Source organism: Lotus japonicus, chromosome 3 (assembly GCF_012489685.1).
Source record: "Lotus japonicus ecotype B-129 chromosome 3, LjGifu_v1.2".
NCBI classification, from domain to species: domain Eukaryota; kingdom Viridiplantae; phylum Streptophyta; class Magnoliopsida; order Fabales; family Fabaceae; genus Lotus; species Lotus japonicus.
Genome location: NC_080043.1, coordinates 86,841,691 through 86,853,212, shown reverse-complemented (window position 1 = coordinate 86,853,212; position 11,522 = coordinate 86,841,691). Strand labels below are relative to the sequence as shown.

The 11,522-nt window shown below is 34.3% G+C and overlaps 2 protein-coding genes across 2 annotated transcripts; both read left to right on the top strand.

Annotated features, from left to right (window-relative positions):
* Positions 1–2,987: 2,987 nt before the first annotated feature.
* Positions 2,988–3,464, top strand: LOC130744915 (uncharacterized). Its single transcript, XM_057597076.1, has one exon. It carries the CDS (start codon positions 2,988–2,990, stop codon positions 3,462–3,464), a length of 477 nt encoding a protein of 158 aa, XP_057453059.1.
* Positions 3,465–5,023: 1,559 nt separating this feature from the next.
* On the top strand, positions 5,024–10,010 carry LOC130742923 (putative indole-3-acetic acid-amido synthetase GH3.9). Its single transcript, XM_057595026.1, has 4 exons — positions 5,024–5,328; positions 5,636–5,737; positions 7,451–8,274; positions 9,011–10,010. The coding sequence occupies exons 1-4, from the start codon at positions 5,024–5,026 to the stop codon at positions 9,592–9,594; spliced, it is 1,815 nt and encodes a 604-aa protein (XP_057451009.1). The 3' UTR covers positions 9,595–10,010.
* Positions 10,011–11,522: the final 1,512 nt, after the last annotated feature.

The following is an 11,522-nucleotide window of genomic DNA, read 5'->3' as shown; positions in this document are numbered from 1 at the left end:
ATTTTTAATGTGATACTCAGGTATAAAACTTTTTTTTTAAAAAAAACTTGACACATTGATTTTCCTTAGTGAAGCTCTGATGTAGATTTTTTTTTTTGTTTCTTTTTAACATGAAACAAATAATAGTGAGATTTGTAGGTGAATCTTTGTTTTTTATTGGGAAAACTAATTATAGGTGAATCTGAGTATAAGAAAAAAATATTTGTATAAAAATTAGAAAATAGATATGGTATGTAATTATGATATGGTAGCTGTCAAAAAAATTATGATACTACATCAGGGCTGTGCCGGATTAATATGATTTAAATACGGTTAATATTTATTTTTTTGAATGGAAAAAACAGATAGGTCAAATAAATAATTTTCATTGGTAAACCTTTGCAGTAAAAAGTAATGGCAAACTAATTCATAAGGGAGAAAAAAAACGAAACTAATAATTTCTGGCCTATCTTGCATTCTTGCTTTAATATAGAAAGGGTTAATTCATAAGGGAGATTTAATTTTAAAAATCAATTATTAATGAAATTTATAATGATCATTAAATGAGTTGTCAATGATGGACCTCAAAACAAAAGTTCAAAAAAAGGGGTTTAATGAGGTGGTCTGAATGAAGGAGAGGTTGACACTTGTCATCTAATAAAGGGGGTTTGGTGATAGTAAGTCATGAAATGTCAAGTGTTCTAAGTCGGTCTTACAATGTTATTCTTTTCTATAGTATATAGATTTGATGTATTTTATCAAATTGTCTATGTTCAACATTGCTTATATTTTGCTGAATTTAATGTATGTGCAAATATATTCTTGTTTTAATTAAAATTTAAGGTAAAAGTTATTATTCCACCTACGTGGCATGTTATGATTAGTTGTCAGTTTAAAACCGTTTTACACTGATAGTGCATATCAATTAAACTATACTAGTGTTTTTTACCTGCGCGTTGCACGGGAAATTTGTTTATTGTATTTGAAACATCAATCAATATTTTAAATTATAAAAAAATTAAGATTCTAAGAATGTAAGAACAATCATAATAAAGATGTAGATATTTAAAGAGTATAAATTCAGACACTAATTCTAGTGCTTTGTAAGCATATACTGAATTAAGTAATATAAAGTAGTCAAAAAGATAAATTATCATTAAGACTTATTTTGACTTCCAGATGTTGCATAGAAATTATATCAAAACTTATTTCTCTATGCTCGTTTCCCTCGTATGAACTTTTAATTCTTTAAACATAAATAAATATAAATTATATCTGTTCTTCAAAAAAAATATAAATTATATCTGTACTAATATTTTCTAATCTCCGCACAAATATTTTTATCATCAAATTATTAAAAATTTAATAATATTTACATCTAAAGTTGGTTTTAAAAACTAAAAAAATACTGAAATGATATTAAAATTAATTTTTATGTTAGTTTTAATATGAAATTATTTGTATGCGAATATACTTTCTTTCACCAGAAAAATAAAGTTTGCATACCAAAGATCCAACCCAAGGACAATGATGATGATAGCATTTAAAAATAATCACAATACTTGACCAGACTCAACTTCCTTAATGCAAAGCAACCACAATTGAGGAGACAGGCTCATAGAATGAAGCATAATTATCTCATAACAATGAAGAAAAAACCTAATACACAAATGAAAAGAAAAACTTATAAATAAATAAGCATAAACAGTGACAACTAAGTTCAACCTGTCAATGAAACTGAAATCTAGTGAAGAAATGATTTGAATTTCATCATTTAAGCGTTCTCATCTTAGTAATGAGTAATCTGGGTAAATCTTAAATAATTAAGGCAAATCTTTTAAAATTTTAAAATTTTGTTAAAAAGTTTATCAGATTTAAAATTACCTTTAAAAATCGGTTTCAAGATTTGTTATGGAAATAAACTTTAGGTGAAGAAAAAAATTATTTTTAGACTATTAATTAAATTTTATATTATTTTTATTGAATTGTCGGATTTTTATTTAATTAATAAATTTAAGATAAAATCAAAAAAGAAACAACCTAAATCCTAATCAAATTTAAAATTTAAAAAGATAATAAATAAAGATACATAGAAACTACAAAAATCTAGAAAATCACAATAAAAACTCATAAAATCCTGAATTAATTAAAAATCCAAAAATTCAACAAAAATACCAAAAAATTAATTAATACTCTAAAAATAAATAATAAGATAGATTAAGATAAAATCATGAAATAAACAACCTAAATCCTAATCAAATCTAAAATTTTAAAAGGTACTAAATAAATATAGATAAAAACTATCAAAATCTAGGAAATCACAATAAAAACTCATAAAATCCTGAATTAATTAAAAATCCGAAAATTCAATAAAAATACCATAAAAGTTAATTAATACTCTAAAAGTAAATAAAAAATAAATTAAGATAAAATAAAAAAATAAACAACCTAAATCCTAATCAAATCTAAAATTTAAAAATGTATTTTTTTATGAGAATTAATTTGAGAATGACACGTGGAATTTTTTTTATGAGAATTAACGTGAGAATGACATGTCACTAAATCAGTCTGATAGAAGTTATTCTTTTCTAATATATATTGATTGATATTGATTGATTTTGTTCACAGGCTAATTCTCCCAGCTAAAGAAAATAGTATAAAAAATAATATGATGGTACGGTTTGTGAAAGAGGAATAATGAGAAGAGAATAGACCAAAACTGATATGAAATTTCAACATAAAAAATTAAATAATTATTCTTTCATACCTCAAAAATGAGGTAAAAAGAGGTGGAAGAAGAGAGAAATAGAAAGAAAAGAAAAAGTAAGAGAGAGAAAGTATAAGATGTGATATATGATAAGATAAGAGAGATAAAAATAAAAATAAGTGGAAATGAAGTGAAAAAAAAAAATGAGGTGTGAGTATATCATTATCATCTTGCTAATATTATGTGACATCGACTGGTGATTAGGAAAAAAATAAGTCACAGAGCTATTCAATTTTTTTGTATGGGGCAGCCGCCTCAACAAGGAATGGTGAAGTTAAGCTTTCGTGACCAGATTCAAGGCATGGGAGCTGGTGGCCTGGTGCGGGACAGCATGGGCAAATGGATCGTTGGCTTTTATGCTCACCGAAGTGGAGGTAATGCGCTGGTGGCAGAGGCTCATGGTCTGCTGCTGTGCTTGGAGCTATTATGGGTTCGTGGTCATAGGAATGCTGTAGTGGAGGTGGATTGCGAGGACCGTTTGACAGCGTTGGATGATGAGGAAAGTTGCAGATTTCTTCCTATCTTGAACATGATCAAGAGCATGCGAGCTAGGAGTTGGAATATTGTCTTGACCAGAATCCGGAGGGAGTGTAATGCTCTAGCGGATTTCCTTGCGAAATGGGGAGCAAGTGCTTCGTTAGTGGACATTTGTATTGTGGAAGATCCTCCCTGGGATGTAGAGACCCTTGTTATGAGGGATTTAGTTTTAGCTCCTTAGTTCTTCTTGTTTGTTAGTTTTCAGATGCAACAAACAATATTTTTTTGTACAACTTATGACCGAATAAAAACATATTTAAGCATTGAATTCTTTTATCAAATGCTATAGCTCCAAGGCAATGAAGCCTTTGTCTTCTTCGAGTACATATAGGTTTTTATACAATTTTCTGCTTTGTGTGGTGTCACTTGTGTGCTTTTGAATAATGGTGATTTGATTACACTTTATTTTTTTCACAATCGAAGACCAACCTTCTATATGTACTTTTTTCAATATGTTTGGATTTAAGTGAAATGTGGAAAATCGAAATAATTATATCTTCACATCTAAAAAATAAAGTGTGGAGAAGTGGAGGAAAAAAGAGATAGAAAGAAAGGAGAGATAAATATGTAAAAGTGATTTAATTGATAAAGAAAAGAGAAATAAATAAAAATAAATGTGGAAAAGAAGTAGAAATGTGTGTTTATATCATAACTCGAAAAATCGCAATGAGAAAAATGATTGGACTATGTCATTTATAAAGAGAAAACAATGATTACTAAAAACAATTATTGTGAGATCTGCGTAATTTTCTTTTGGAAAACGATTGTTAACCATTAACATACGAAATCTAACACTAAAATCATTAGACATGAACATAATGGTGGTGCAAAACCACTTAAATCCACCTAATTTAATATATTCTCATATTAGCACTCGTTCTTTTTAACAGGAAATTATATTAAACTACTTTTGATTTTTTTTTTGAGTCCAAGTATATTAATAATGTTAAAGAGGGGAGAGATTAAGCTCATGAATAAGATGATGAGGATAACAAAACAAAAAAACCCAACCATTTATAATAAGAATACACAAACACTTAATCATCTTTTAAATAACAAAAAACTCCCTGAACAGAGAACAAAAAATAATCAAATGAAACAAAGACGAAGACCTAAATTAAATCCAAAGGCCAAAACCAAGAGGTCATACTCCTCCATTTTTTGTGTCAGGCCGCGAATAGCCGCATCATTGTCACCGCCAAACATACAACTCACAAGCTTGCCCACCAACCACGCCTTCTTGGTCCGCGTCCAGTAACGACCAGTCGGAGCGCTCCCTTAATCTATTGGAGTAGGAAGAAGCCGAGGAAGGACCTCCACCATCAACCCCAAGTCCGCCACCAAACTCAAACAAGTCGTTGGGGCACCTGGCACTTCTTGCAACCTTTCTTTACGTTTTTTGGTCTAAATGATAATGAATAATGTTGCTTTTTCACTCCCTTATTTTGGGTGGAAATAGATGGAAGGATGAGAGAGATAGAAAGAAAAAGAAAAAATAAAAGAGGGAGAAAATATGAGATGTAATAGATAATAAGAGAAGAGAGATGAAAATAAAAATATGTGAATATAAAGTGTATAAAAAATGAGGTGTTAAGATAGATATGATAATGATGCCAAATTCCATGTTCTATAAATAGCTAGATGCTTTTCAAACCATATATCGAACAATATTAAGTCATTACGTGGTTTACGAGTACATATATACTTAACACCTCTGTAGTTCTCTTTCTTCTAGTGAGGATGGACGGAAAGAAATTGGAGTACAAAGGTGAGGCGGCACTGAAGGAGATAGAGAGGATGACAAAGAATGGTGTTGAAATTCAGGAAAGCCTTTTGAAACAGATATTAACTCAGAACAGAGAAACAGAGTATTTGAATAAGTACATTAAGAAGGGAGATCTTGTAACAACTGACGTCATAGCAGAGTTCAAGCTTCATGTTCCAGTTATTAGTTATGAAGAGATCTTGCCATATATCCAGAGAATTGCAAATGGGGAAGCCTCTTCTCTCATCACTGCTCAACCAATAACAGAGATGTTATGCAGGTAAATGATCCATATGAGACAAATATATTGATTCTTCAAAAAATATATAAATAAATTATGAGGTGAGTATTGGAGTGTATTATTTATGTTAATAATAATGTTGAGTTCTCTATCCATTTCCTGATTTGTCTTGTTTAAATGTGAAGAAGAAATGAAATAAACAAGTGATATGATATGATATGTGATGTGAAAGGAAATGCAATATAGATTAAAAGAAAAATGAATGAAAATGAGATGAAAGAGAAAATGAAATGTGAGCGATTATATCATTACTCTTTATGTTAGTGATTTGAAATAATTTGTGCAGTTCAGGAACATCAGGAGGAAAGCCTAAACTGGTGCCAATAGTTGCTGAAGATCTTGACCGTCGAACCTTTTTGTACAATCTCATCATGCCAATCATGAATAAGTTAATATTAACATCTTTCTTATATCTTGACGTTTTTATGTTCATTCTAGGCCTGTCCAACTTTTTTGGGCCCGACCGAAACCGACCGGCCCGCTACCAAAAAAGGCCTTTTTCGGTTCGGTCGGGTCGGGTGGCGGGTTGAGTAATGAAAAAAACCGGCTCCATTTGGGTTGGTTCGGTCGGTTACGGTTTGGAGCCTGGTCCGACCGAACCGACCGAACCCAATATAAAAAAAAATATTCACCCGGCCCAATAAGGCCCAAACCCAACCCACCCAAACTAAACCTAATAATATCCGGCTCCTCTCTCTTTCTCTTCAGTCTTCACCTCTTCCTCTTCTTCTTCTTCTCTCAATTCTCAAACCCTCAAACCCGCCGCCGCCACCACCCTTCTCCTCTTCTTCTTCTTCTTCTCTCAAACCCTACCTCTCAAACCCGCCGCCGCCACCACCCTTCTCCTCTTCTTCTTCTTCTCTCAAACCCTACCTCTCAAACCCGCTGCCGCCACCACCCTTCTCCTCTTCTTCTTCTTCTCTCAAACCCTACCTCTCAAACCCGCCACCACCACCCTTCTCCCCTTCTTCTTCTTCTCTCCAAACCCTACCTCTCAAACCCGCCACCACCACCCTTCTCCCCTTCTTCTTCTTCTCTCCAAACCCTAGCAGCCACCACCCTTCTCCTTATCCTCTGCGCCGCCATCCTCTGCGCCCTCACACATCTCAAACCCTAGCGGCCTAGCCACTCCACCACCACACTCCACAGTTCTCCTCATCCTCCCGCCACCACCCTTCTCCTCCTCCTTTCCGCTGCCACTTCAACATCTCCATCACCCATCTCAGAATATCCTCAGTCCTCACACATCTCAAAAGTCAAACCCTAGCCACTCCACCACCACAGTCACAGTGCATGGCTTTTTCCTTCACACGTCTCAAACCTCCATGCTTCTCTGATCCGAAATAGTTTGTTCATCTTCATTGCCATCGATTCTGATATGAAATCGCAAGGATGAAGTGAACAATCTATTTCGCATGAGGAAAGCAATGGAAAACTTGGTAGTTGGTATCTCCGGATCTGATCTGACACTTGTTCTTGGTTTTTTCTTATTCTTGGTTTTTTTTTTTGATAAGCTGATTTTGTTCTTAGTTTAATGAAATTAGGGTTCTATGTTGAACCCGACCGACCCGCCTCATAACCCGACCAACCCGAAACCGACCCAAACCGAAACATCTCACGGTCGGTTACGGGCCCAGTTTTGTGTCATGCGGGTTCGGTCGGTGGAGCTTTTTGGGCCCGAAACCGACCGAACCCGACCGGTGGACACCCCTAGTTCATTCATTTTGGCTAAATGGCCAAAAGAAAAAGGATAAGATAATAAGATACGACATCCATTATAAAATACCACACATGCACTAAAATCTCGTTTTTACACAACTCAATTACTATAAATTATTTTTAAAAAAATGACTTTAAATATTTATTTTCAATAGAGATTTTATTAACATCTTTATTTCAATTAATTATTTGAAAACTTTACTTACCGATAGAGATTTTATTGCATGATAACTATTATCATGGGTTATTTAGACAACCCCTTCTTGATTTTTCATTGTAACATTTATTATTTTTCTTATGATAAGTTGAGTGTTTCATCAATTTAACCCATTTCCTCAATTATATATACTTGATATTTAATTTTGGATGTAATTAACATTAGGTATATTCCTGGTCTTGACGAAGGCAAGGCAATGTTTCTCAACTTTGTGAAGTCAGAAATGTCCACTACTCCTTGTGGCTTACCTATGAGATCTGTGTTGACAAGCTTCTACAAGAGCAAGCAGTTCAAGTGCCGCCCACGTGAGCCTTGGAATGATTTCACAAGCCCTTACCAAACCCTCATCTGTACTGACATAAACCAAAGCATGCATTGTCAACTTGTAGCAGGTTTGGTCCATCGACACCAGGTCCTAAGGCTTGGTGCTTCCTTTGCTTCTGCATTTCTCAGAGCCATTTCCTTCCTTGAACGTAACTGGATGAGCCTCTGTGAGGACATACGTAGTGGTCAGCTAAGTTCCTTCATAACAGACCTAGGTTGCCGCTCTAGCATGTCCGCAATGCTTTCATCCCCTAACCCACGTCTTGCAGATGAGATAACTAAAATTTGCAGCCAAAAGTGTTGGAAGGGAATTCTGTGTCAGCTTTGGCCTAAGGCCAAGTACATAGAGGCAGTGATCACTGGTTCCATGGCTCAATATGTTCCTGCTCTGCAGTATTATAGTGATGGGAAATTGCCTTTGGTTTGTACTAGGTATGCTTCGTCTGAGTGTTACTTTGGGGTCAACATAAAACCTTTGAGTGACCCTGCAGATGTTGCTTTTACATTAGTGCCTAACATGGGTTACTTTGAGTTCCTTCCTCTTGGAGATAACGGGACACTATTGATAGACTTTGAGGAGGTGCATGTCCCCAATGACAAGCTCGTGGATTTAGGGAATGTCAAGCTTGGTTGCTTTTATGAGATTGTCGTCACCACCTTTGCTGGTAAGTTTTAAATTAGTAGACTTCAGTTGCTATCATATCTAATCAAGTTTTGCTAAATCTTTACAAAATTTTGATATTCTACATGCAACTACTATCTTGGATGCCTAACATTTTCCAAGATTGTACATGTGTAAATGCATATATAAGAAGCTTATAATTACATTCATAATTTAATTTTGCTGAAATAATAGGACTTAAAGCTGTTTAAACTTTAAAGGACTTTTAGGCAAACTATTCATTGGCATATATGTGTATCAGAATTCTCTAGTAACATTTGCAATCAAATTTTTGATATATCTTTGCAGCAATTCAATCATTGCATAGCCATCAGTCTATTTAATGTGGGTTGTATTGGGTTTTAAAGTTCCAATAGCATAGACCATTTAGAGCTTGTTTGGATACATAATTTATTGGAAGTTATCTACTAAAAATTGCACTGATTTAAGTTTCAATAAGTACTATATACTTGGTTTGAAGGTTTGCATTCAAACAAGTTTTTTTTAGATAAGCCAAAATTTTATTAAAAACACAAGAAGTGCCCAGGAAAAACAGAGTACAATTTCAAAGCACCAAGAAACAGGAACAAAGTATAGAAACAGAGCAAGGGGGGAAGGAAAATCAAAAGGGAAAAGCCCACCTAAATACACCAAACGAGTACTTATTATAACAATGATATCTGTATATAAGTAATTCATTTTTTCTCTCTCCTTTACAATATTGTGATCTCGATGTTTAGGGCTATACAGATACCGTGTTGGTGATGTACTTCAAGTGGTTGGATTTTACAACAAAGCTCCACAATTTCGATTCATCTGTAGGAAAAATGTTGTGATCAGCATTGACAGTGACAAGACCAGTGAAGAGGATTTGCACAAGAGCGTTACTGTGGCTAAGAAGTTGTTAGAGCCTTATGATACTCTCCTAGTGGAATACACCAGTTACCCTGATGCTTCTTCAGTACCCGGACACTATGTACTGTACTGGGAAATTCTGCATTATGATTCAAAGATGGAGTTAGGGGCTCCACTTGATACAAATGTTCTTGAGGAATGTTGCATTGTGGTTGAAGAGCAACTGGACTACATATACAGGCTTTTGCGCACTGACGGGTCAATAGGACCACTTGAGATACGCGTGGTGGAGGCAGGTACATTTGATGCATTGATGGACTTGTTCATTAGCCAAGGGGCTTCAATCAGTCAATACAAAACACCAAGGTGCATTAAAACTAATAAAGCACTCAACCTGCTCAACTCCAAAGTTGTTGCTTCCTTTTTCAGTCCTAGAGTCCCCGAATGGAAACCTAAGAAGGTGGATTAATTTGTTTGCTCTTGGTGCCAAAATCATGAGTCTATAAAGTAAGCACTTTTTTATATAAAAAAAGGCTATCAATTTAAGAGGTAAGTGTGATAAGGGAGTCGTGTGTATATGGATTTGGTGTTTTTGTCAAGTTTTTGTTGATTAGCTTCTGCCGTGCGAATATCCTTTGATTGAAGGTGTGGGCTTTTCCGTTTTTCCTGTATAGCGGCCGGATTTCATTTGCTCGGGTTCAACATCTTCTCAATTCTCAAGCTTTCCAGTGCTGCTATGGTTATTTGTAGGGGTGGCTTGCTATTGGTTTGGGTTTTTATTTGGTGCTTCTTACTTTTTGGTTTTTGATGGGTTTTTTCTTCCTTGAAGGGTTGTTTCTCAAGCTTTCCTTAAAAGTGTGATAATTTAATAAAAATTGTGTTGAAGTGTATGTTGGAAATAGTATTTTAATTGCATTTCTCTTATGCCATGTATACGTCCATGATCTAAACTCTCACTCATATTATTGTAATAATATTTGAGTACCGTGTGTTTACATTATTAATCTTTGTCCAACCAATCCCTAGAATCATGATGATAGTTATGCACGGCTAATGTGGTTTGGAATGAGGGGTTTTAGAGAGAACTATCTTTTTTTTTTCTATTTGAAATCATAAACTAATAAATTTTTCAAATTAACTTATGAACAAACAGTGACCAAGAGACAGGGGTGATTTGTCCCTGCTTGGTCACTCCTGAATTCTAAGAATTTCTTAACAAAAATAATTTGAAGCAGTGTGGGACTTGAGAAGGGGTGGATGGTGGAAGGGTGAGCTGAGAGGAGTGGGGAGAGGAAGGAAGGTCTAGACACAAATGGACTGCACTGAGATTCGATAATTTACACCCAACAACCATCTGGGTATTGCTTGAAAAATGTGAAATGGGATTCCCAAATATGTATTCTGTTGATTTACTCAAAAGGGTTTTCCTCAAAGTTTGGAATCATCTGGGTAGTGTTTTGTAACCTTCAGTAGTGTGAAAAATGTGAAATGTGTATTTGAAATTAGACATGGTCATCCCCTAATTTGAGAATTTAACTCAATAATCATCTGGGTAGTGTTTGTTTGTAGTCTTAATTAGCTTGAAACATGATACATGAGTATTTCTGCCTTGTTATTATGTTAATTTATCCAATTGGGTTGCCTCGAAAATTTGGGAATTTAGCACAATGACCATCTGGGTAGTGTACTAGTGTATGTTTGGTCACCTCACACCTGGGGGAATTGTATTAAGATTTAGTGAGAGATTTCATGTGAGAGAGCGAATTCTGTTGTAGTTTTCAGTCCATATATCATTTAATTGATGTTGCAGAAAAATTACATTGTACTTGGGCTAAATTTTGCCAATGATTTCCTTAAACATTTTCCTAAACATGCGAGGGTTCAAAGGGGTGAGTGTGGGAAAGGTTAGATATGTATGAAGTCTAATCTTAATAAGTGGAGCGATTGCTTTCTTCATAGCATTTTGATAAAATAAATTACTCATATGTGGTGCATGCTATATTATATACATTTGGATATTATGGTACTATCATTTTTTATATCAATATTGACTTTAAAGGCATTTTGTATTTCCATCATTCTGTAAAGCATAATTTCTGAAAACTTAAGATCTTTTTTAGTTCCAATAATTTCATTGTTTATATAGCACACAATATTGAACAAAATGTGGAAAATAACATTACAAGTTGAAAAGCTCTCTTATTTATAAAGGCATTATGGGTTTGATATGCAAAATAAATAAATGACTGGTTTACAGTCTCACCCTGATGCACTTTTCTCTTTTCTCCGGACTTAAGATCTAAATTTGTAATTTTTGTCTCCGCCTCTAAGAGCATCTCCAATGCTAGTTCTTATTTCTTAGTTCTTAGCACTATTCATGTGGGCCCGTATTGCCAC

What these genes read in the sequence shown, in the direction of transcription:
- LOC130744915 (XM_057597076.1), top strand. Translation starts at nt 2,988, where the DNA reads ATGGGGCAGCCGCCTCAACAAGGAATGGTGAAGTTAAGCTTTCGTGAC.
- LOC130742923 (XM_057595026.1), top strand. Translation starts at nt 5,024, where the DNA reads ATGGACGGAAAGAAATTGGAGTACAAAGGTGAGGCGGCACTGAAGGAG. An exon ending in ATAACAGAGATGTTATGCAG is followed by an intron (nt 5,329 to 5,635) that starts GTAAATGATCCA and finishes TAATTTGTGCAG; the next exon opens with TTCAGGAACATCAGGAGGAA. An exon ending in ATCATGCCAATCATGAATAA is followed by an intron (nt 5,738 to 7,450) that starts GTTAATATTAAC and finishes AATTAACATTAG; the next exon opens with GTATATTCCTGGTCTTGACG.